At 35.6% G+C, this 26,213-nt stretch overlaps 2 protein-coding genes and 1 long non-coding RNA gene across 3 annotated transcripts; 1 reads left to right on the plus strand and 2 right to left on the minus strand.

Moving 5' to 3' along the window:
- Positions 1-911: 911 nt before the first annotated feature.
- LOC109172307 (putative receptor-like protein kinase At3g47110) lies at positions 912-7,567 on the minus strand. Its single transcript, XM_019321481.1, has 6 exons — positions 6,603-7,567; positions 6,407-6,478; positions 6,225-6,296; positions 1,737-3,728; positions 1,266-1,613; positions 912-1,178 (listed from the first exon to the last, which is right to left on the minus strand). Exons 1-6 carry the CDS (start codon positions 7,486-7,488, stop codon positions 1,165-1,167), a joined length of 3,384 nt encoding a protein of 1,127 aa, XP_019177026.1. The 5' UTR covers positions 7,489-7,567; the 3' UTR covers positions 912-1,164.
- A 5,592-nt stretch (positions 7,568-13,159) lies between these two features.
- LOC109172308 lies at positions 13,160-13,402 on the plus strand. Its single transcript, XR_002052730.1, has 2 exons — positions 13,160-13,204; positions 13,334-13,402. It is a non-coding gene; the product is annotated as an uncharacterized LOC109172308 (long non-coding RNA).
- Positions 13,403-13,404: 2 nt separating this feature from the next.
- Positions 13,405-24,687, minus strand: LOC109172306. The gene is made up of 10 exons (XM_019321480.1): positions 22,989-24,687; positions 21,511-21,984; positions 21,126-21,424; positions 17,146-17,880; positions 16,783-17,061; positions 16,475-16,636; positions 15,449-16,387; positions 15,129-15,344; positions 14,194-14,454; positions 13,405-14,009 (listed from the first exon to the last, which is right to left on the minus strand). Exons 1-10 carry the CDS (start codon positions 24,394-24,396, stop codon positions 13,665-13,667), a joined length of 5,118 nt encoding a protein of 1,705 aa, XP_019177025.1. The 5' UTR covers positions 24,397-24,687; the 3' UTR covers positions 13,405-13,664.
- Between the last annotated feature and the right edge of the window lie 1,526 nt (positions 24,688-26,213).

The following is a 26,213-nucleotide window of genomic DNA, read 5'->3' on the forward strand; positions in this document are numbered from 1 at the left end:
CTAGGATCCTCCGAGTATAGTGATTTTGTCACGTTTAGTCCTAAACTTTCAAATTACCAACCATGGTCCTTCGACTTTCAAATTGTTAACATCCATATAGTCTAAGTTAACTACACATGGTCCTTCAACTTTCAAAATTTAACCAGTTGTGGTCCTCTTGAAAGGACCATGTGTGGTTAAAATTTGATAGGGGTCGAAGGATTATGAGTGGTTAAGTTGAACCACATATGGTAACAATTTGAATGTCCAAGGATCATGGGTTGTAATTTGAAAGTTTAGGATTAAACGTGGCAAAACCACCATACTAGGAGGACTCGAGATGATATTAACTCTTATTATTATTATTATATTATTATGTCAACAGTCTTATCTTCACCATCTAGAATTAGAACTATTTTGATTTATCTAGCTAGTCACGCAACTCCATCCTTTGATTTCAAAATTTCTTTGACTTTACCCAAAAGAAGACAACAATCATTCCTAAGTTCCATTGGAATCTTAAGATCTACCAGGTAAGATCTGTGGATAGTGAAAGAGGTTAACGATAAGGCTTCCCCATACAAGTCTCCGATGCAAATATTTTAGATCCAAGGGCCTAGCAATGACTGAGTCCTAATTTTATTTTGTCTAAATAAGTATTAACCCATGAAGGTATTACAAAATAAATTTGAAGAGTATAAGTTCATAAATTAAAATTACATCAATTAACATTATTAAATCTATACAAAAATAATTTTTAGCACCATACAATAAAAAGTGCTCGAGAACGGTCAGTTACTATACCAAAAACAAAACATCTAACAACAAAATGAACCAAAGACGACTATCAAAGACCCAATAAGTAAAATAAGAAAGATAAAATAACAACCATGATTTAAAAACATCAAACAACAACTAAGGTAAATCCTCCCTTTCCAGAATATCACTATAGCATTAAGACTTAAGAGTACAATTTAGGGCATCCTAAAAAACAAATAATATTGAATTACATTTTAAGAAATTAACAAATCTATATAAAGAAAATCTTCTACTATTTTCTAATGACATAAATACATTGCGATCAAGAGAAGGATCACTAATTCAAAAGATATAATTGTCTTACCTTACCTTAGCTTACCATGCAGAGATTTGGTTGAGCAATTACCTTCATTTCATCCTCTACTTTTAAACTCTACGAGCTGCAAAAAATAAACAAACAAATAAATAAGAAATTGTGGAATGAAAATTTTCACTTTTACAAAACAATTTTAGATAGCACACTATACCATCACAATCTCTTAGAAATTGAAGTTTGATTCGATTCAACCTTGCTACTACATCTTTCATATTTAACCGCATTTCTGGAGAGTCCGCAACACATTGTAATGCCAATTCTAGTGTAGAGGATACACATTGCAATTTCGCAGTGAAGTCTTTATCCTCTACCTTCAATAAGTTGGAATCTACAACTTCAAGTATGTGGTGAGGTATAGAATTTCTCATCCAACTTTTTAAGCTCAAATCCTCACTAAAATATTCATCTATGGGCCTTCTTTTCGAGAATGTTTCCATTAACACAACCCCAAAGCTATAAGTGTCACATTGTGTTGATACCATTCCCGTTGATCCATACTCTATGATTATGAAAACTAAAATCAATATTTTTGAATCAAAAATCAAAGGGCTATGTCCATCGAACTTGCAAATATTGTAAATTTATGGATAAATAATTCAATGAAAGCTAAAATTGCATTTACCTGGTGCCATATAGCCCAATGTTGCTAGAGTTTCTGTTTGCAAGAAGTTTTCTTCCTTGGTTAAAAGCTTTGTCACACTAAAATCACTTACATGGGCAACCATATCTTCATCCAATAACACATTTGCAGGTTTTAAATCACAATGAACTATTGGTATTGTATAACCGTGATGAAGATACTCTAAAGCACATGCAACATCAATCATTATATTCAACCTTTGAATAAAATCTAAGAAGTTACTCTGAGAGTGCAACCACTGGTCAAGACTTCCATTTGACATGTATTCAAGGACCAAGGCCTTGTAGTTGTCCGAAAAGCAACAGGTAATAACTTTAGTGAGATTTCGATGGCGTAAATTCCTTAGCACTTCACACTCAACATCAAAACTCCTAAGAGCACGTTCTGATTGATTAAACACCTTCACTGCAATAGGCATTCCGTTATTCAAAATCCCTTTATAAACAGAGCCAAAACTCCCTGAACCTATAAGATTACTTTGGCTGAATCCACTTGTAGCCCTTACAAGTTCAAAATAAGATATCCTTATTTCATCCAATGGAATGTGGATATTCATCACAATTGGGACATCATGTTTCTTTCGTTGCCTTGTCAAGATAGTTGCAACAATTAAAAAAGTAATTATTACAGTAGCTCCCAAAGATGCAACTGCAATGAGAAGTACTGTTTTAATCTTTGAATGGTGAGCAAAATGACAAGGTGGGACATGAAATTTTGGAATTCCACATAGCTCCTCATTGAACAAGAACGACGCACTTGTGAAATTCTTGAAACAACCACCGGATGGAATTTCACCACTCAATTCGTTGAAAGAGACATTAAAGTATTTGAGGTACGCAAGTCTTTCCAAAGACACTGGAATTGAACCCGAGAGTCTATTCAAAGATAAGTCCAAAAATTTCAAGGAAATAATTTGACTTATTTGTTTTGGAATAAACCCTTCTAGTCTATTGTTTGCAAGGGAAAGAGATTGTAAATTTTGCAACTGTCCAATTGTAATTGGGATATTTCCCGAGATCTCATTCTGAGATATGTTAAGAGAGTAAAGTGCCTTAAACCCTTCAACTTCAACAGGTAGAAATCCATCCAAAAAATTTGAACTCAAATCAAGCGTTAATAGATCTCTGAGAGAACACAAACTTGAAGGTATTCTTGAAGACAAACGGTTTGAACCAAAATCAATATTCCTAAGGGAAGTACTATTACCAAAGCATTTTGGTACACCACCAGAAAGTTGATTGTTGTGTAAATATAATTCCCCTAGATACTTGACTTCACAAAGGCTATGAGGAATGGGACCATTGAATTTGTTACTACCAAGATACAACCGTTGAAGCTCATGTACCCTTCCAAGTACTGGTGGAATAAACCCCCTTAAGTTATTGCTTTCCAGATTTAAGGTAACCAAGCTACTTAAGTTCCCAATTTGATTAGGAATGGTGCCCTTTAACCCACAATCCTCAACAGCAAGAAACTCAAAAGATGAGGAAAGATTCCCAATGGATGATGGAAGGATAGCATATAGAGGGTTACCAGTTAACAATACTTCTTTTATATAATTGCAATTAACCAAGGAGTTGATGATACTTAACTCTTGTGATGCAGGGTTGTTAGTGAGCATGTTACCTTGCAAATGTAGCTGTTCTAGGAGTCTTAGATTTCCAAGAAATGTAGGTAACGTGCCGCTAAATCTATTACCTTCAAGGGATAAGATAGTAAGTTTTGAACAATTTGATATTGAATCTGGTATTACTCCCAAGATGAAATTGATACCAAGATAGAGAATTTCTAGATCTGGTAGAGCATACCCAATACTTGTGGGGAGAGTGCCCACAAGGTTGTTGTCTGAAAGTTCAATAAATATCAATGAAGAAATGTTGAAAATTTCTTTTGGTATTGTCCCACTTAAGTTAGCGGATCCCAATCCTACCCACTTCAATGTATAAAGTTTTCCAATTTCTTGTGGTATTACACCTGCCAAGTATTAATATTCATGTAAGCTCATTATATAGAAATACACACACAATACTGTTAAAAAGGGGCAAATTATGCTGTGCATCCGTATGCACCATGCATGGTGCATACGGATGCAAAAACGACGTCGTTTTAATAAAACGCGCGTCTCCCCTTAAAAAAAAAAAAAAAAAATCAGGTTCGATTCCCAACAACAACATATGAACTAAAATTCCATAATCGATGAACTATAATTCCATAATCTAATCTATGAACTAAAAATTCCAGAATGAATGAACTAAAATTCCATAATCTATAAACTAAAATTTCAGAATCGATGAACTACAATTCCATAATCGATGAACTATAATTCCATAATCAATGAACTATAATTCCATAATCTATTAACTAAAATTCCAGAATGAATGAACAATATAATGTTGTTGCTGGGAATCGAACCTGAATTTTTTTTTAAAGGGGAGACGCGCGTTTTTTAATAAAACGACGTCGTTTTGGCATCCGTATGCACCATGCATGGTGCATACGGATGCACAGCATAACTATCCTTAAAAAGGGCAGACAAGATGGAATTGTCAAAGCTTGTCATTTGGTAGGGCTAACTGTCATGGCCCATGGGTCTTTATAGGAAGGCCTATTAAACCCGCCCAAAGCTAGATTGGCCTCTAATTTAAATCCCTATCTCATTGCTACCTATTATATGGTTGGGTCAGTTAGCTCGGTGAGTATGCTGTATGCTAAACTCGTTTTGATAGTTCTACACACAAATTAAATACATTCTTGTTTACTTATTTGCCTTTAAAAAAAATTATTTATGCTTAGATTTGATAAAAGATTTCTAGAACCCTAATTAAGGTAACATTTTTACTAATAAATAGAAGTTAGAATGAGAAACATGGCCGGATTTTAGGCTGTGCAAGCTGGGCTACCGCACAGGGCCCCCAATTTTAGAGGGGCCCCAAATTTTAGAGGTTTAATATTTAATTTTTACACAGTTAGTTTCGAAATAAAAATTAAAAGTTTTCAATTGAATATAAAAGGTTTTATGAAGAGGTGGTGAGAATATGTATTTATTGTATTTTAACTTGTAGGTCAAAGGTTCGAAACTTACATGTATTGGTTTTCAAAATTGTAATTTTGTAGGGCCACATTTATTTACTAGAACAGGGCCACAAAAACTTAAAATACGGCCCTGATGAGAAAAGCACCCGTATTTGTAGGGATGGCAATATGCCCCATCCCCGATAGGGATCCCCGATCCCCGCCCCGACTGAGACAGGAATGAAAAAAATTTTCGGAGAATGGAGACGGGAACGGGAAATATGTGTGATTTTCCGTCAGGGACCCCGTCCCCGTCCCCGAATAAATAAATAAATAAATAAATATATATATATATATATATATATATATATATATATATATATATATATATATATATATATATATATTTATTTATTTATTTATTTATTTATTTATTTATTTATTTATTTATTTATTTGTAGACTTAGTATTTTAATTTTTGAACCTAGGATTTAGATTTTAATTTTTATTATTATTAAAAATTTTAATTATTTAACATTTTGACTTGGAGTTTACGGGGAATGGAGAATCCCCGTCCCCGTTTAATTCTTCGCGGGGACGGGGACGGGGACGGGAAGTGTACTCCCCGCTCCCGCCCCACTCCGTTGTCATCCCTACGTATTTGTCCCAAGAGCATATGTTTAGCTTCCTAATAATATTTGGGCCAAAATAATTGGTTTTAAGTAGGATAATATTTGTTTTGACAATATAATGCATATTTATCTGAAAACAATGCGTGTAAAAAACATGTGTATTTATCTCAAAACAATGCGTGGTTAGATTTCTTGATATGTTATGCATATTTTGTCTAAAACAATATGAATTTTCTTCAAAATGGCGTAGTTTTACACAATACTAATACTTAAAACTTCTATATATTAATTACTCCATCCCATACAAAAAGAGTGTTTTTCATTGAAACTAATGCGAGCTTTAGACAAATGTAACCAAGCTATATTTTACCCAAAGTGATACATGTTTATCTCAAAACGATGTTTTATCGAAAAATTGATGCGTGTAAATTTTACATTTTACAAAAATATAATTTTTTTTTCATTTAAGTATAGATCTCATTCATTCATCCATTGTTTCATGATTGATTAACGAGATTTATTCATATTTCCTACTTGGACAATACTCTCACATGATGTCATCCCTATATAAGAAAGTTGATTTTAATTAATTAATAGAAGGTGGCTCTATATTTTTAAATATTGAAGGTAAAATTATACATCTACTTTTTTTTCTATATATAATTGCCGCTGCTCATACTACTAGACATTGTAAAACATTATCAAAATTTATACATTTAGAAATTATATTTAAAATTTTATTAAATGAAGAATGTAAAATTAAAAATAAAAAATAATAATAAATGTAATGAACGAATTGTTTAGCAACAAATCATTGAATGTATACCTCCGAAGTTGTTGAATTCAATAGATAAGAGCTCGACTGCTGTTAAGTTTCCAATTTCCTTTGGTATAGCTCCTGAGAGTATGGGAAACAATATAATGCTTTGTAGTAAGGATCATAAATTTGAAGAATTATTATTTATTATTTAGTAATTAAATATTTAATTAATTTATATGAGGAAGTACCAGAGAGTATGTTGTTATATAAGAAAAGATAATGCAAAGATGATGAAACACATAACTCCTTTGGAATAGCGCCTGCAAATAATTTTTCAAATTAATAATTAATAAACAACATTTATCAATAAATAAATAATAAATAAGAGTGAATTATATTAACACAAGACTAAAGTACTATAATAGAAGTTCACATTTTACTCACCTGTTAAGTGATTGTTGTTAAGTTCTAACCACTCAAGCCGCGTTAAGTTCCCATATTCCTTTGGTATATTTCCACTAAATTTGTTGTAAGACAAAGCTATTGTTTGAAGCAATGAACATCTTGATAAACTTGAAGGAATTTCACCATCAAATTTATTCGTAACCATGATAAATGTTTGGAGCCTTGGGAGATGATTTCCCAAATCGAGTGGAAGATGACCAGAGAAGCTATTATATGAGAGAGATAAAGTTTCCATCATAGACAAATTTAAGATGCCTAAAGGAAAATTCCCACTAAAATGATTAAAGCTTATGTTTAACCACTTTAGCCGAGGAAGGTTGTCAATATCTCTAGGAATAGTTCCTTCAAGAGAATTGTCTCCTAAGTGTAATATCTCAAGTTTTGAAAGATTGAACAGAGAAGGGGGAAGAAAACCACTAAAGTTGTTGACGCTGCATTGAAGAGTTTTCAGACGTCGCAATTGAGAAAGCTCTTGAGGTAAGGAATTATGAAAGTTGTTCTGGCTCAGGTTAAGTGAAATAAGGAATGAGAGGTTTCCCAAATGTGGAGTTAATTCTCCCACAAGACCCATGTAAGAAAGGTCCAAAGCCGTCACTCTATTATGACGAGAGCTACAAGTAACTCCAACCCAGTTACAAGGAGATACATTACTGATCGACCAATTATGAGTTAAAGTATTGTATGGATCAAAAGAAATACTAGATTTCAAAGAAAGGAGGGCATGTTTGTCGGTTGTGATGTTGGTAAGGGCATTAATGGTCATGCAAACCACTAGGAAGTGCATGAAGAAGAAGATGGAGAAGGAAAAACAACTAGAAATCTCCATGAAATAGCACAATTTACTTTGTGAGTGGGTATTGGGCATTTATATAATGGATTTATTAGTTGAGTGCTTTATATAGCCAAATTGATTGAGCAAAATTTCTCCATAGCTACCTATGCAACGATTTTGATTGATTGATGAGTCATTATTGGACAGAACATATATCATAGCAGCTTCCTTTTTTTTTTTCGTCCACATATCAGTTTTCCACAAGAATTTGAAAGTCTTCCATTGACGTGACTGCACTATAAAATGTGAATACAATACTATTTTTAGTATTTGGAGTAACGCGGATTTATACTAAAAAATATAATACTAATTAGGAATAAAATGTTGGTTATTTATAAGGGGAAGTGTAATATTTTTTTTAAAAAGTATTACATTTTTCAATATAAATATTATATATTTATCTTCTCCCAAAAGGTTGAATCCTCAACTCTATCCAAGTTTTGAATCTTAGTTTCTTATTTCAAATACAGCTTATTGAACCAATTAATTAAGACATTGCGGAGGACTCTTTATTCATAAAGTTTTAAATATATTTCCATCTTGACCCTACCTGTCTCACAGATAAGGATCTGTGAAATGGTCTCACAGAAAATGTTGAATGAACACAATGAGATTTCCAATAGTGATATTAAATTATTTATGAGAGAAATTTATTAAAATTAGAAATGTGTTTTAATTTGTAGTTTAATTAGGGAAAAAAGGTACTTTAAAAATCAAGTTTAAAGAATGATCTTGCCAAATTAGTCCAAAATTTTGTAATTAACACAACTACTAAACTATTTTAAGTACAGAATCCATACGCTTAAAGTATAGAATTGCATAATATGAGACAAAGAAACGCATAACACAAGAGATATAAATATGTTTTATATTTACTTTAGTTTAAGTACAAAATCAATATTCTTAAGGTACATAATTGCAAAATATAAGACACAAAAACTCATAACATAAGATACAAAAACGCATAGCACAAGACATAACAACGCATGTTATAGTTACTTTATTTCAAGTACAAAATTCATCCGCTTAAGGTACAAAATTGTATAACATGAGACATAGAAAAGCATAACAGAAGACACATATATATGCTTTACAGTTAAAAAATAATAATAATAAATTATGTAACGTTAATTGAACAATAAAAAATCGTTATTAAAATTCAAAAGTACGTCATTTAAGACTAGGGTTCACAGTGCATAACTATTGTTTGATGTTGACTCGTTAATTACACACCTCTAGCTATGCTTTTTCTATTCTTTATCCGCGTTAAACGAAATACTAATAATAGTAGTCAAGATGGAATTGAAATTGTGGCTGAGGTGCTAGTCGATGGAGACTTTTGATTTACTAGAAATTGAAATATAATTAGTTCTTTGAGGTCTCATTGGCATCATTTTTTTAATATTCTTATTTTTAAGCAAGATAATTATTTTGTCTAGTTTATTAAATTATAATTTTTCTAAAATATATTTTAGTTTATTAAAATTTATGACAAAATTTTATCAATTTAACCAACTAACAATAAAAACTGATCTACTTAATTTTGTGTATTATAAAATAATACTGTTATTCTACTAAATTTTTTGAAATTATAAATAATTTTTGAAACTATAAAAATGTATTTTAAAATTAGAGAATTAATGTGGATAAAAAACACATTCCCTTGGCACATATAGATAAGGAAAATACAATTAAATACTCCCAAATTCTACTTTCAATTTTATTTTACTTCCTCTCACAATTTTTATGTTGACATTTTTTTAGAACCTACACGATGAAGATAATTAATCATCAATTGTCAATCTAGAATTAAAAATGAGGAAATAGAAATAAAAAAAAAAAAATACATGTAGTAAAAGAAATGTAGAACTCTATAGAAAAACATTTCCATCCACATTTCAGTTTTCCACAAGAAGAATTTAAAAGTCTTCCACTGACGGTGACTGCACTACAAAATGTGAATACAATACTATTTTTCCTTCTTCTCCCAAGGAAAAATAGTATTGTATTCACATTTTACAATACTATTTTTAGTATTTGGACTAACGCGGATTTATATTAGAACACGCAAGCGTCGGAGTTGGGATTAAAATTGTGTGGCGATCGTTTGACGAATTTTATATGTGAGGCAGAATTGGATCAATATAAAACTGTAATGTTTATATTGAAAATTTTAATAATTGTGTAAATTATGGTAATTCAGTTGAACACAAAGGTTAGATCTTTGCTTAGTGCCCACAAGGAGCCCCCTCACTTTGAGAGGTTGCTCCCACACACTGCCATTGACGAAGCTCGATCTTAGGCCATTCTTTCCAAACTTCATCCATGTAACCAACTGAAGTGTTTATGCGGGCAAATAGATCCTAATCATGGTATATATAACGAGTAGTTATGCTATGCATCCGTATGCACCATGCATGGTGCATACGGATGCAAAAACGACGTCGTTTTATTAAAAACGCGTGTCTCCCCTTAAAAAAAAAAAATCAAGTTCGATTCCCAGCAACAACATTATGTTATTCATTCATTCTGGAATTTTAGTTCATAGATTATGAAATTATAGTTCATTGATTCTGGAATTATAGTTCATCGGTTCTGGAATTGTAGTTCATCGATTCTGAAATTTTAGTTCATAGATTCTGGAATTTTAGTTCATTTATTCAGAAATTTTTAGTTCATAGATTAGATTCTGGAATTTTAGTTCATCGATTATGGAATTATAGTTCATCGATTATGGAATTATAGTTCATCGATTCTAAAATTTTAGTTCATATGTTGTTGCTGGGAATCGAACCTAAATTTTTTTTTAGGGAGAGACGCGCGTTTTTAATAAAACGACGTCGTTTTTGCATCCATATGCACCATGCATGGTGCATACGGATGCACAGTATAATTTGCCATATATAACAATTGATTGTTGTAATGCAAGACTAATACAGCCCATAAAATGATAAAAAGACTTCTCTTTGGAATGTGGAGTGTTGTTTGGGGGGAGAGTGGATCAGAGGGGAAATAAATCCCATCATTACATTCGACCATAACTTAAAGTTGTCATTTTATTTCCAGATTGTAGAACACAATTTTCATCATCTTCTCACCACTTTCCACAAGACTTAAAAGTCTCCACTGCCTGACTCCTCAGCCACGCAATTTGAATTCCATCTTGATTACTATTATTAGAGCATTTTTCAATGGAACTTTTTTTTTACCAACTCTAAAACTCCATTGATTGATATGTTTTTCTACTAATAAGAGGCTGCGATGAAATGGGAGAGAGAGTTAGGATCAGGTGATCACCTTGTTCATATGAGATCGTGAGATCTCATCTCAATCATTCAATTAATTTTAATTAATGGTACTGATTGCATTTAAAGACCCATTTATATTAAGATATAATATTATACTCTCTGAATTGAAATATAATTGATATACAATATTATCCTTATTTAGAGAGATTCCATCAATGGTAGGAATCAAAACTTTAAAAAAAAAAAAAATAAAAAATAAAAAAATAACGTAGGAATCATATTGAGTAGAACTCAACGGTGGACGAACTCCAATTGACTTAAATGGCAGAAGAAAATATCGGTAAGTTTTTTTTTTTCTGTTTTCTATTGGGGGTTTCAGTTTGGGGCATGTGCATTTGATATAGGGTCGTGTGCATAACTGTACGTTTTTAGTATGCATATGGTCGGCCTACCCTAAATGTGTGCAAACACGCAAACATGTGGGTGCATTTTACTAAGCGTCCCCAATGTTGTGGAATAATACTGAGTACTATGCATATTCGTCCATGACAGGGCGTTTGGTTGGAAGGAATGAATTAAGGAGGAAATGAATTGGTATTCGGTGGGAAAAAAATAAGGTGGGAATAAAGTATGAATTACAATTACATTGTTTGGTAAGGAAGAATAATGAAAATGGGAGAAGTGATATAAAGACTAAAATACCCTTATGTAATAATATTAATAATAACATTCAAGGACAAATATGTCATTTCCTTCATTTTCGCTTTTCATTGTATGGATGAATTCATTGAATTGCAATTCATAGGGGAACCTATGAATTGCAATTCAATGAATTGAGGGAATTGCAATTCCCTCTAACCAAACGATGTAGTTTATTATTTCATTGAATTGCAATTCATGCCAACCATACTAATGTGCAAAAGAAACCATAGTATTGTGGAATAATGCACATCACCTATCAAACATATCAATAGTGTATGCACAAACGTGAAACGTGTACATGTGTGTGCATTTTACTAATATTTGAATATATATATATATATATATATATATATATATATATATATATATATATATAGTTAATCAACAATTTGATCCTTCAATTATTAGCAAACTGTCAATGTAGTCCCTCAATTGCTTATTCATCGATTTGGTTCCCGAAAACAATTATTTTTAGTCGATTTAGTCCCTCCTGTCGTCGACTTAATAAGTAATCACCTTAGTCCTCATCAGTTGTCTTCTTCCCCTCACACAGTCGTCACTCGCCACTCCATAGCTAAAGCTTCTTCTTCGATCTGTTTTCTTTCTGAGCTTTCGGCGGTAAAGGACGGTAAGGTAGCACTCAACAACTTCGATAATAAGGCGCAACTCTAGCATTTCTCCAACAAAAAAAAAAAAAATTAGTATATATTAATAGAATATGAGTATAATAAAATAGTATATTAATAGAAAATTTTATGCTATTTAAATTTAGATTTAAATTTTTATTATATTTATCTTAATTTATTGGAGAACTTGAAAAAAAAATTAAGTTATTTTGAATTTGAATATTCAAGTCGAATTGAATATATTTGAATAATGTAGCCGAATCGAATATGAATAAAATTTCAGATTCGAATATTTATCAAATACAAATAGTTCTATTTTCAAAAACAAACAAAAAAATAAAAACAAAAAAAAATAAAAACAAAACAAAACAAAACAAAACAAAACAAAACAAAACAAAACAAAACAAAACAAAAAATAAAAAACAAAAACAAAAACACAAAACAAAAAACAAATACAAATAGTTCTCAAAATAGTCGAATTGGAATTGAATAGTAAGATATTTGACTCGATTCTTTTACAGCCCTAGACACGGGTTTTTTTTAAATAAAATTCATTGATTTAAACTGTTGATCTAAATTTGATTTAAACTGTTGATCTAAATTTGATCAGCAACTCAAATCTCATTGCATGTTTCACCTAGGACCTTCTTCGCACTAAATCTCATCCTAACCGGCTTCCTCCAGGTCCGTCCGGTCTCCCTTGCGTCTCTCCGTATCTGTTGCTCATGGTCGTTTAGCCCAATCAACAGCGCGCTCCAGTTTCTCCCCGGACGCCCGACCGTCTTCACGAGGCCGGCCATCGGGGAGCCCGTCGCCGCTGGAAACCGATGGTCGGGAAGGACAACCGGTCGGAACAGAGTCCTGCTGCTGTCAGGAGGCACGTACCATGTGTACGACTGCATGTTCGCCTTCTCAAGACCCGGTGCATGAACGCCACGTGCCTGCCATGCCGAAAGGCCGGGTGTTGCTCCCTAGGTCTCTTATAAATACTGGATTTATTATCTGAGTGAAGGACTTTTGACCTACTTCAGAAATTGTACTTACGAGATTCCCGGTCGCATTATTCGATCGGTCAACCCTTTATTCTACTGTACAATACTACGGAGGTTTAAACTACATAACATGAATTCAGAACAAATATACTCATTCCACCTTTCAACCGTGCTAGTTGAAGTAAGGTCTGTTGATTAAACGAAGAATTTTGACCAAAGTAGGTTCTGTTGATTTAGCTAATTGAAGAGTAGGTCATGCCAAAAAAAAAAAGTTATTAACAGCAGACGATGACTTGAAAAGGGATTATAGTAAGTCAGCTAGTATATGTGTATCCGGATAAAAGACAATGTCAGGTGAGCTGAAGCCACAAGAGTAAAGAAAAAGAAAATGAAAATTCCTTTGATTAATTTGGCGGAAGAAAAAAGTGCAGCATTTGATTGCTGCTGGTGCTATTGGAATCTGCTGCATGTTCCAACAGTTATCCCAGCCGAAATGCCAGCCAGCCCGAAAACTAAACATATAATAGCCTTATCGAGCTAGGGTTTTAGGATGAGAGGGTATAACCAACCAACCAACCACCTAGTCTAGATCGTTACAATATAATGCCCAACCTAGACTCGGACTCGACTTAGACTCAGACTCAGGAATGATTGAACCAAGGTCCAATTGCACCATTTACATGTCCGTTACTGTGGATCCCGACACCATTTGGTACAATAGATGGGGGAAGTCCGACAGCCATTGTAGGAGGAGCAGCAGGGAACAGTCCATTAGTATGTGGAAGGTTATGAGGGCTTACAAGTGGGCTACCACCGGGGCTTCCTTTACGCTGTTGGATGGTGTGGATTTGCCTCAGCCCTTCTTCGTGAATCCTTGCCAATGTCTCCAACTCCTTCATTGACAAAGCATCCAACCCAGCACCATACAGTGGGGCGTGTCTCGACATTTCTTCTTGAAGAGATGCTTCAAGATGATGAATGTATTGCTGAAACAAGGAGCCACAAAAAAATATGGATTAAGGAGACAGATGGTGCCGGTGTTATTGGGGATGGAGGTTTTACAAGAAACATTGAACTCAATGAAGAATTTAGTAAGATGGTTGCCAATTAATTCTTGAAAATCAAAGCAATAGAAAAGAGAAGAAACCAAATCGAAGTGGGAAAAATAACCTCGCATGCCTGCAATTTGGACTCCATCCCATCAATGTAAGCTTCACATCGAGCAACCTGCTCTTCTTTCTCACGCTTCTCCCCTTCGGTTTGTCCAACAGTTTCTGTCAACCTGCGAACTTCATCCTCCAGTGACTGCCGTATTTCTTCTCGAGTAACATTTTCAGTAGCAAATCGTTTCAATTCTTCATCAAATCTTTTTCTTGCAGCTTCAGCATTCCTCAACCTTTCGGCAAGAGCATTTTTCTCCTTCATTAGTTTCTGGAACATTAAAAGTTTGATAGTTGAGATCAGCTGAGAGAAAGAAATAATAAGTGATAGTACTTTCTCCCTGGATAGGCACACAATTTTCGTCATTATCAATAAGCAGCACAAATTCCGAATAGAGAGTGAACCGACTACCAAAAGCAAAGAAAGGAACTGTGGTGACATACAGCTGAAAACAATAAATGAGTTCAGGAAATAGAAGAAATCATCAATCCCAGGGATAGTAAAAATATTGCTGATTGCTGTTTAAAATTCATGATAGTAAAGGCAATGAAGTTTTGTGGCAATGCAAGCAATATTCTTAAGCTATAACAAGAATTAATTCCACTGTTAGGTCACTTCCACATTTGATCTCCGAATATTAATTTTGCCACATTTGGTACATGACTTTCAGACAATATCTTCTATTAAAAAAATAGTTAGAATGTGTCACATTTTCAGTTCAGAACCATACTGGCTTGAACACCTTAACATTTTTGGGAAGAAAACATGTGATTTTGAACTGGAAATATAACGCATTCCACCTGTTTCCTATCAGAGGTTTGGACAGCAGGACCAAATGTGGCAAAAAAAAAAAAAAGTCAAGTACCAAATGTGACAATTAATACTTGGGGACCAAATGTGGAAATAATTCCTATAACAATTTATGCCAAAAATAATTATCATACCTTCTGTTCATCTCGCTTTCGAGACTTCAGTTGGGAAAGCTGAACCTCCGCATCATGCAAACGATCTTGTAAAGCCCTTTTCTCAGCAGTGAGCTTTGCAATTTCTTCATCTCTTTCAGAGCGGATCCATTCAAGTTGATTCTCAATATCTTGTATCTGCTCTGTAAGCTCCTTTCTTTCCCGAGCAAAACGATCCATCTCAGCCTTCATTTCAGACTGCAATTCAATGATGTTAGTGTAAATTTATAGAGTTACCTAAGCATCAACCAAATTTAAGACATGCCTCCCTGAGACACACACAAACATAAAGACAGAGAGACCTTAAGACGGTTATTAGTAGCCTCAGATTCGTTAAGCTTTTGGGAAATAACAGCTTTCTCTTTAGCCATATTGGAGATCTCTGTTTTTCTTTCCTCACGATTGCGGAGAATTTCATCTTCACTAGCACATAACTGATGCCAAAGTGCTGCTCGATCAACATTTGCGAGTTCAGCAACCTCCCTCATCATACTAAGAACTGGTCTAACAATTTCTTGCTCCTCACATACTAAAGTTGCCAAAATATCTAAATCTAAATCTACTTCACGAGCACTATCTGTTGTACTGGTAGCACGATCAACAAGTCTCTTGAGGATCCTCAATCGGTAAGACTCATCAGCATACCATTTGAACAATATAGTGTAAAGCATTTTCACAAATCCTTTCACGTGCGGGTCTCTGGAAAGTGCAAGTGTCTCAGCAAGACTAAGAATTGAAGTAAAATCATCTTGTTGGGCCCTCAGTTGCTCAATGGCTTCCCCTTCCACAACCACATCAGCATGCTGAAAATTTCCAGCAACATATTGAGAGGTCAAATTTATTCTCCGAGCAAGACGCCTTTCCAAGACCATGGCTACAGATTGAGCCACTACGGCACCTCGAGCAACAGCTCTCTCAAAAGTTTGGGATGCATCAACAGCAAGGCAAGGGATAGATAACATCTCAATCAGAATGTAAATGTCAGAAACATGATCACCAGACCGGAAAGGGTGCTCATCCACAGGTTCAGGTCTTTCAGTAGTATGACAGTTTTCACCAAATAGGAAAATTCCACAAGGAACTGCTGAACAGTTCTCACTGAAACCATTATCACAATCGATATCTCTAAGAATAGCTTCAGCAATATCAGCGCAGCTACCAACTGTCCGGCTCAAATAATCAAGAACACATGGGGAGACTTCTGTGCCCAAATTTTTTAGCCTAGTCCGGATTGCTCGGACCTAAAGCAAATAAGAAAAATAAATTACACTGGTAAAAAGGGATAAATATAACATATTAGAAATACAGATGCAATATCTTATGCATACTGCTTCCGCAAGATGTTGGCAATGAATTGCAGCCTTGAATATGAAGTCCACTGTTGCTGCGAGAGGCTCATCGTTGCAATCTGTCAAAAGATCAAATGACTGGAAAAGAACACGTTCCCACACATCACTACTACATTCCAACTGACTAAGTGCATTAAAAACCTGTGAAATAAAAAATAAGCATTACAAGAGAATGATATAAATCATCAAACTTGAGGCAGTTAACTTCCCTCTCCAATGCATTATACATGAAAGATTCTAAAGGGAAATTCTAGAATTCCAAAAGCAAAAATTCCAGTGCATCTTACTGGCACTCGCAGTGCAGGCTCTGCATCCGGCTTTTGAAGTCGTTCTAAAAGAGCACACGCAGCCAGTGGATGTTCTGAATGCTCAACCAATTTTGGTACCAAAGCAACAAGGTCTGGCTGTAGATGCTTTGGTGCTTTATCAAGTACAAGCGCAATCTTTTGTGCAGACTGCGGCCTCCTCCTTGGTTCAGGGCAACCCTGTGGAACAGCTCCATCAAGTGCTCTCAAGGAGTTCACAATCAATCCAAGAAGCTCTTCGGACTGCTCTGGCCACTTCGTCTGAAGTCACAACTTCATTGAATGATCTATACCAACAACATTAAGCACAAAAGCATAAACATAGAGATGATATAACAATTATACCTTAGAACGAAGGGAAGGATTTTCCAACGAACCACCAGCAGATGTTTCAGGTGGACAAATAGGTTGTCCAGGAAATGCTTTATCTTGTGTATCATTGCCACCAATATCCGAACTTTGAACAGCGGATAAACTTGTACCTTCATCCATGACTGAATCAAGTCTATCATGGACAGGAATCTGCATTGATTCATTGGCTCCATTGGCCCTATCATTTTCTAAAGGACTAGTAGTACCATTGGGATCACTACCCTCTGGAAAAGGTTTGGAACTCCCTTCTAAGGAATCACCAACTGGACAGCCTTCTGAAGGTTGACAACACTCCACCATTATGTCCAAAAGCAAATCAATGATCGCCTGCTGCAAAACTTTTACTCCCATCAGCAAGTTCATTAAGCTGGGAGAAGATTCATCATTCTTACTGAGTTTCTTCCCATCATTACATCCAGATATTTTAGTAGGAAGGAGTAACCGCTTCACTTTAGCAGGATCATCAAGATATACACGAAGTCCAGTCAAGAAACCAGCAATAGCACCAGCGTCCATGAGAAGTTTTTCTCTCAAAGTAACCTGTGGCTGTGAAGGATTATCTCCATAAGTGAGATGAAACCCTGCTCTGGAAAGAAGATTCCTGAAGATGTCTTCCTCATCTCCACTTATTCCTTCACTGTCTTCTGAATCAATGAGCTCATCAGGGTCAGTTGTCAGAGCATCCTGATCATCCTCAGAAGCTAATACCTAGCAAAGCAGGAACGAATTTCAATACAGAATCCAAATTTGAAGTATGAGAAAGTCAGAAACCAATGTTCCATGAGAACATCAAACTGCAGAAGTAACGATTGGATAAAAGTCAAATCCATAGAGATATGAAATTCACTGATCAAGAACCAAGCTAGTATCAAAGGATAGGTAAGAGTATTAAATAACCATTTTTTTTTAAATTGCCATTATCTTAATTCATTCATCTCCCAATCTCCCACAAGAATTGGATTGCATTAGTTGCATGTCAATAGAATATTAAATAAGTCTTGCATGACGGGAGTTGCATGGAATTAATCTTGCACATAGGAACTAGTTTATAATGCAATAGTAAATGTAAGTGGTTGCAGTGATCTTAAAAGACACTAGACAGACATCTTAGTGGTATCTATTACATATTGTTTAGTGGGAGTTTGGCATTGTTTGGTAAATGGCGTTTTGGGTTAGCGGTTAGCGTTTTGACCACTTTGGCATTTTGACTTGGTCATAAAAGCTAAAATACATGCTTGGTAAACAGTTTCTCCTATTAGCAGTTTGCCTCAAACTGCCAATTTTGGAAATGCTGCAATTTGCAGCATTTCCAATCATCATTTGGGAAAAATGCTACTATATTCCCATATTTCCCTTTGGGCATTAAATCCAATCACTCTCCCAAAGGAGAGAGTGATGCTTGAACTCCCAAACATTGGAGAAGAATGCTGTGCGTATCAGCACAGCTACAAAAGAGGAGTATGAGGCTCCCCTTATTGGGGAGCCTCATGCTCCATTTCTTTAAAACCGAGTGATGTGGGACGCCAAGTTGCCCACATTGCCCAGTATTTTTTTTCCTTTTCTTTCTTTATTTTTAATTTTTATTTTTATAATTATATTATGTTAATAATTTTATAAATACTAATAATAAAGTATCATTTAAAAATAATTAGATAACACATTATATAATTAATAATTAACAATTATTTTTATTTGGGACATAATTAACCGCTAATCATAACAACTAATTTTACCAAACATATCTCTATAAACCACTAAAACAATCCGTTGGTCAAGACGGCTAACACAAATAGACAATCAGCTAACCATTAATTGCCCAACAAGGCCTTTAAGTTGCTGTTTTCAGAGTTAGTGTTTCATGGCATTGGGTGTTGGACTTCACCTATAAAAAGGCAGTCATGTGAATCTTTTATCCTTTGTCTGTCCACTTACCAAAAGCAAGCCCCCTGACCATATTTCACTATTGAAGTACCAATAATCCACCTCTAAGGGTCTAAACTCTAAACACTATCTATGTCTAAGCAAGTAGCAGATGTGACTTGTGAGACCCAACTTTAGACACCCAATGCAACTCCTAATTTTCCAGACACAGCTAGAAGCTTGTTTTTAAGAATTATTTCCCTTGGTGTTTTCTGCAGTAGCATCTGATATACTATTATTTTAGAAATTACAACTGCACCCCCTAAAGGTAATGTCAATTCTAAAAATTTGTCCATTGTTTCCCTTGCTAAAGTATTAACATTTCTAACCCTGAAGGAAGAGAAGAGTGTTAATGGAATTTCATTTTGGCCCCATTCAATCTTTTTTGTACTTTGGACTTTAGTGAAAGCATTAGCTAAAGTTCAGAGGATACAGGCATTATAATAACCAGAAACCTTAGTGTGTTGGGGTGAAACTATCCCTATTTTTTTTAACCTTGTAATACTTATATTTTATCCCAGCTTACATTTTATTGAGCCAACGCCCAACACTTGTTGCACATAAGTATACCTTAAACTGTCTTTTATTAAGCCAACAATTCACAGTGTATTTTAATATAATATAATTGCAACCCATCTAATCTAGTAAAATGGGACAAAAGTTTCAAGTGCCATTGACTGATTGTATAATGAAATCTGGTTAACATTTGATTATAGAAAGGAACTTTGTGAAGTAATAGATTAACTTTCCACAACAATATTAATTTTATTTCATGAAATCTCCTTGCTCGCTAGCTTATGACGTTACATATTTATATCTTCAAAGATCCCAATGGTTGGTTATATATAAATTCATCCTACACCGCAGCAATGCGATTCAGCCCAGTAGCCCACCATCAAGTCCCCCTCAACTTCAAACTTGACAGAGCAACCCTTTCTAGTTTCAACCGCTAGATAATGTATAAAAGAGAATTATGCCCACACCTACCTCCAAACCTATTTCCTATCTTCTTTAGATAATCAATCTTCATCAGCAGTTTAGCACCTAATGACAATATACATATTCAGCCAAAGGCACAAAACATACAAAAAATGGTGGAATTGCAGCATTATACCATGATCAATAAATCCAAATTGTTTCTCCCCTATTTTGTCTAATTGCCTATCTCCAGTGGACTGCATATACTGATATACATAGAAAACCAGGACCACTCCCCTTAATCGTATAGGCTTTTCTTTACATCAAATGAGAAGCCATGCTTCCATAAGTTGCTCACAGTAAATGAATTCCACATTCCTAACTACTCCTAAGCAGGCAGAGGCCTGCATAAAAAGCTAAAGCACTGAAGGAGGGTACAGCTGTCCCACATCAGTAATGATAATTACAAATAATATAGAATTAAATAGAGAATCATTACAAGCTCCCTTATTTAGAATTACTTTTGATGGGAAAATTTGAACTCATTTTTCAGTATATTGATTATTGTATCAATTTGGAAAAGGAGAAAAACACTGAAAGTTGGGGGACATTAAGTATAGTTTTAGAATGACAAAAGTACCACCACCTCGACAATAAAAGTAATAAAGTTTTTTAAGGTATGAGTATATTATCAAAAGAATAGCAATAGCATCAACCATATTTAGGTTCAAGAGGTTTCTTAAGTGATTTATCAGCTTTATAAGTGCTACTCACATATCACAATTAAATCAGAAACAAAGCTAACACTTAAAATGTTCCACCACACACACTATTCCAAACAGGCAGACTAAAAACCCAAAAGGACTCAAACTTCATCAGCCCCAACTCACACTGCTTACTGAAAGAAAGTAGGATAGGGTGGTTGACTAGTATACTTGACAATTTTATAGCAACACATGAAAAGGACATCAGTTAAGGTATATAGAATCTTCACAACTACCCATTTGCACACATAGAGAAGAATAATTCTTTACAGCCATTACACAACATGGAGAGAAGCATATGATACAAGAAAAAAACAAAACACACATTTGATAAATGGCTGAATCACTAACCTCCAGGTCAGAAAACTCAAACCAAGGGCAGCAGTCCAAGATTTCACAAACAAAGATAACTGTATCACGTACAAGAAATCCTGCATCTGCTTCCAACATATCCGACACCTTCATGAATTGAAGTACAGAATTATTCCATGTTTTAGTGCAGATTGAAGACTCCTTCCATACAGTTTTAGAAGGATTTTTCTGGTTCAGAATAGCCATCCTGTATCTAACCCAAAAATTCTTCTCAAGATCACTACCAGACTGATCACTCTCCAAATATATACATATAGTGTCAAAGGATTCATAAACACCTGTAGTATAGAAAAATGCTAGCATCAATCATGGAACACCAACGTAAAAGTATATATTCAAGTATGACAAGAAAATGGTAACTCACCAATTCGGAGCTCACATCCACCTGCCTGAAAGAATTTGCTAAATATTTTTCTTGTTTCCATTATCTCCTTGAAAGACAAAAAGTTTTCCACCTTCCATGTAAATGAACTCCTTTTCCCAACCCTGTCCAATTGGGAACCAGTGACTCCTGACTCATCATCCTGATCTGTGAGGTCCTGCATTATAGATGTCTCCTTCAAAATAAGGACTTCAGCAGAAAATACAACAGTGTCTTGAACAAGGAACCCAGAATCTTGATCAAAAAGACTAGTAAGGGTCACAAATTCGCGCCAACCCCAGTCCTTAGCTGCTTTAGAGTAGCGATTCTGAGATTCCTTGGTGACAGACTTCTCCTCTATCCTTTGGTTCACAACAGACAACCGATGGCTCACAAAACAACTCCAATCATTATTCGTATTTCGTGAATCTGTGACTTCAAGAAATACTGAAAGGTGGCAAGGTGGCTGAGCTTGCCCTGGTATAATAAACAATAAGCATGACTATATGTTCAGGGGGAGAAGCATAATTAAAACAAAACCCAACAGATCTTCATCACAACCCCACAAGGAAAAAGAAAAACTCAGCTGAAACAATAAATAAATAAATAAATACTAACACTATTGAATGAGTTATGCATCTAACAGTACGAAACTTGTGGCGCTTGGCAATAAATGTATCCATGACATAACGAATGCACAACTGAGCACTTTAATAATCGGCCAACTTTAGGCAAGTCAGAGCAAGTCTGCAGAGATCCAGCATCGTTCAGATTTCAGAATCTATGGTAGGAAAATGTACAAAACTAAACCTTGTTTTCAAAGAGATTTGACCAAATGATCTGTTGAATATTAGGAAACCTTTATTGAATATTAGGAGACTCCTAGTAGGAGTAGGCTTAGTTTCCTATTCCTATTAGGATTGATTTAGTATATATAGAGGTACATAGAAGTATAGTGCACACAGAGAGACATAATCTATTGTAATCTTTCATTATAATATACTCTTTCTATTCTTCTTCTTCTTTGGTTTCTCACATATTTTGCTTCCGCCTAACTGGCGGGTGGTTGTTATTCTCCACCCGCCAGGCCTTTCAATCCCTCAATTTCAACATGATCAATTACGAGCAAATGGGCACTACAACAAGCCCAACCCACACACTAGCATTACCAAGCACCTGAGGACTTGACCAATTCTCCATACCTATCTTAAATTTAAAACTGTACAAGTATACCAAGAAGCTGGTGTTGCTGAACCTTATTTCAGAAATGTAATGACATACTGCACAAACAGAGCTTTTCTCAGTTTTATATACTTGTGAAACATTGAGTTCTAATAACCTTATGTGGAAAAAAAAAATGATCCACAAATGCCTGACTAATGCATACAAAATACATAACTAAAAATAGGCATAAATAATATGGGAAAACAGAACTAGAACAGTGGGAATACAAAGATTTAATCAAAAGTATTGTTACATACCTCTGGGGTAAACAATAAGCCGGCAATCCCTATTTCCAATTTGAAATCTCCTGCTTTTTATGCAGAGCCCTGTAATCTTCCTCTTTTTCAAAAGATCCTTCAACCTTGTGAAGTTCTCAATCCTCCATGTGAACTTTCCCAGGTGCCCATCAGATTTCCGAGCACTATTCCCTATTCTTGCTCCAATCACTCCCCCATTTTTTGAAAAGCTACTTAGCTCCTTAATTACGTGGAACGAGGTGCTAAAAACAGCAGTGTCATCCACTAGATAACCTGACTCTGAACCCACAAAATCAGACATTTTCATGTAATCATTCCATCCCAAGCTAGTGTTATCCCCACTCTTATTATCAGCGGCAAACCTCCCATACGAGTCTCTGTGCACGTGATTCATACCAGGCTTCTGGTTAAGCACAGACATCCTAAACAAACACCAACAACTCCTATCTGAGATCAATGTCTTCTCAGTATCTTTACTCTCTAAACACATTGACAAATACTCTACCCCATTCACCGAGCTCTGATACACACTAATCCTCAAATTGCACTCCCCAGCTGGGAAAACTGGACTCATGATTTTTTGAGTTTTGATCATTTCCTTAAATAAGCTAAAATTATGCACCTTCCAAGTAAACTTCCCACTCAAAACATCCCCAGCGGGTCCAGTAACCACCACATTGGACGAGGAACTAGACTGCAATTCATTGTTATCACGAGAAAAACTAACAGATTCATGCAGAATCAGTATATCAGCAGTTACAAGGAGGCAATCATTGCTAAATAGAAACCCTAACTTAGGGTCTAGGATAGAGTTTGAGGGTGTGAAATCGCACCAACCATGGGATTTCTTTTTGGAGGAGAACCTATGCCAGGAGTCTCGATGGATGGACTTGGAGGCATCGCTGGGGTTCTCGATGGCGAGGCGATAGCTGGCGAAGCAGTCCCACTTGGCCGACGTCGTATTGCGAGGGTCCATAATCTGAAGGTAGATAGAGATGTACCCTGGCAACGCCTGAGAGTCACCCTTAGGGTAAACTAACAGACGACAATCATAGCCGCCGACCTCAAAATACTTGCTCCACAGTGCTCGCCCCTTGATTCTCGGGAAATTCGCGATGGCCCATTTGCACACCGCCGCGTACTCCCCCCGCCTCTCCACGGTCACAGATTCCGACGCGGCCGTGGTCACCGATACCGCGTCCCTGGACGCCGCCGCCGCAACATCCTCGGCAGCCGCCATAGGTTTCTCCGACGTCGAGGATGACGACGATGCCGCCGCCGCGGCGGAGGACGACGACGTCGCCGATGAGGGAGGCTGCACGGGCGTCTGCGATTGGTACGCCGATGAAGAAGACACCGCCGTTTCCGCGGCGGAAGCTGATAGGTTCTGGTGATGATGGTGTTTCATTTCTCCCGTTTTTCGTTATCGAAATTTATTCTTTCTTTCTTCAATTTGTCCGTTCCTCTCCTGCGCGTATATACGTATGTGTGTGTATATCAATTTTGTTGTTGATGGAGTGAAACAATGGAGATGGAGAGGTGGGAGTGGGGGTTGGGTAGTGGGTAGGGGGGTGATTGCGTTGTATCTATTGTGTATGTATGTATGGAGAGAGCCTGAGAAGAGAGGTGAGGTGAGAGGGTAAGGAGCGAGCGAGCAAGCATAGCATTCCACTCTAGGGAGAGGGATTTGGAAATGAGGGTGCACCACAGTTAAGGTGGTCACGCCCTTACTATTTTCGCTTTTTTCATTTTTTTCTTTTGTCTGTTCATTTTTCGCGTTTTTATGTGTTTCATTCCTGCTCACTTGATTTTCTTTCCATTTTTTTTTCTTTATTTCCTTTTTTGACAAAAAAAGTAGTAACCTTACTCTTATGTTATATTTGTTCTAACTAATTTTTTTTAAATACTCATAATTCTTTATAAGGTCCGTTAAAATTCGATCATGTGACCATCCATTTGAAATTGGTAACTTTATATTAATATTTTAATTACTTTCTTTACAAGGTCTGATTATTCTTCTCAGAAAAAAAATAACTATGCTTTTAAATATAGTATTTATATTTTTTTTAAAATACTACTACGTGCTCCATGAAACAGTGGATGAAATTTCCGTCTAAACGTCTATGAGTATGATTGAAAATATAAATTCATTTTTTGAAATGATTAAGATAGTTTTCGACTACTAAATGACATAAATTTTATAGATTGAAGCATTACTAATGACGCTTGATTTCCCAACTATATGATTAGTCAGTAAATTAGCTTTGAATACAAAGATTGAATAGCAAGAAATGTTAAGGAAGGTAAAATAATGTTATGATTATGAAAGTGATCGAGAGTGTTTTTTACAAAACCATTGAAAGAAACAATTTAAAATGTGGTTAGATGTCATGAAATACGAGCTAAAATCCATGGATGGTAACAAAGTCTAGAACCTTGTTGAATTACCTGAATACACCAAGCTTTCTCGTGAATCTATACTACTCTAAGCTCTAAGAAATGTCTTTTACTGCACAAGCTGGCAAACTCATTAGGTCCATCCATGTGCCTTCGAATCCTTAACCAACTACTCATATCACTTTTTTTACTCAACCTATATAAATATGTTGGCCAAGGATGATACGGTATCTCCACATTTGTCATGCTGCCTTACTGGCTAGTCTCTTCTTTACTTATCAACTTTGCTAGTTCCCTTTATGTTTGTCATACGTGACCCTAAATCTTCCCCTATGTGAAAACTACTTATCTTTAGCCTATGTTCTTTGTCTTGAGTAAAGTTTTCTAACATTTTTTACAATTGACAAAGGATATGCCATGAATTATGGCCCCTTGGTTGTATTTTGAGACTAAATCCTCCAAACTTCGTATCTTGAAGATCCAATCTCCATTCTCCAAGCCCTTAAGCAATTCTTCAAGGTTATGGAGAGATCAACCATCGTTTCCTCATGAGGTTGGGTAGGTGGGAGCACTACTCGGGGTAGGAACTAATCCTATCTTGGTCACCATCCCTTCTCATCTAAACTCTACCATGTGACCACCTCAATTTGCAACACCCAACAAAGCCAAAAGAAGTTGCATAGCCATTTTGAAACCATGATCTCCTAGGATACCAAAATTGCCTTTTCTTTTTCTAACGTTGTGCACCCTCGAGACTTAATCGTATCTCCCCCATCCCATCCATAGGTACACAACCCCATATAGGCAAATTGCATCAGAACCACCTCC

This window comes from Ipomoea nil, unplaced genomic scaffold, assembly GCF_001879475.1.
Source record: "Ipomoea nil cultivar Tokyo-kokei standard unplaced genomic scaffold, Asagao_1.1 scaffold0415, whole genome shotgun sequence".
Taxonomy (NCBI): domain Eukaryota; kingdom Viridiplantae; phylum Streptophyta; class Magnoliopsida; order Solanales; family Convolvulaceae; genus Ipomoea; species Ipomoea nil.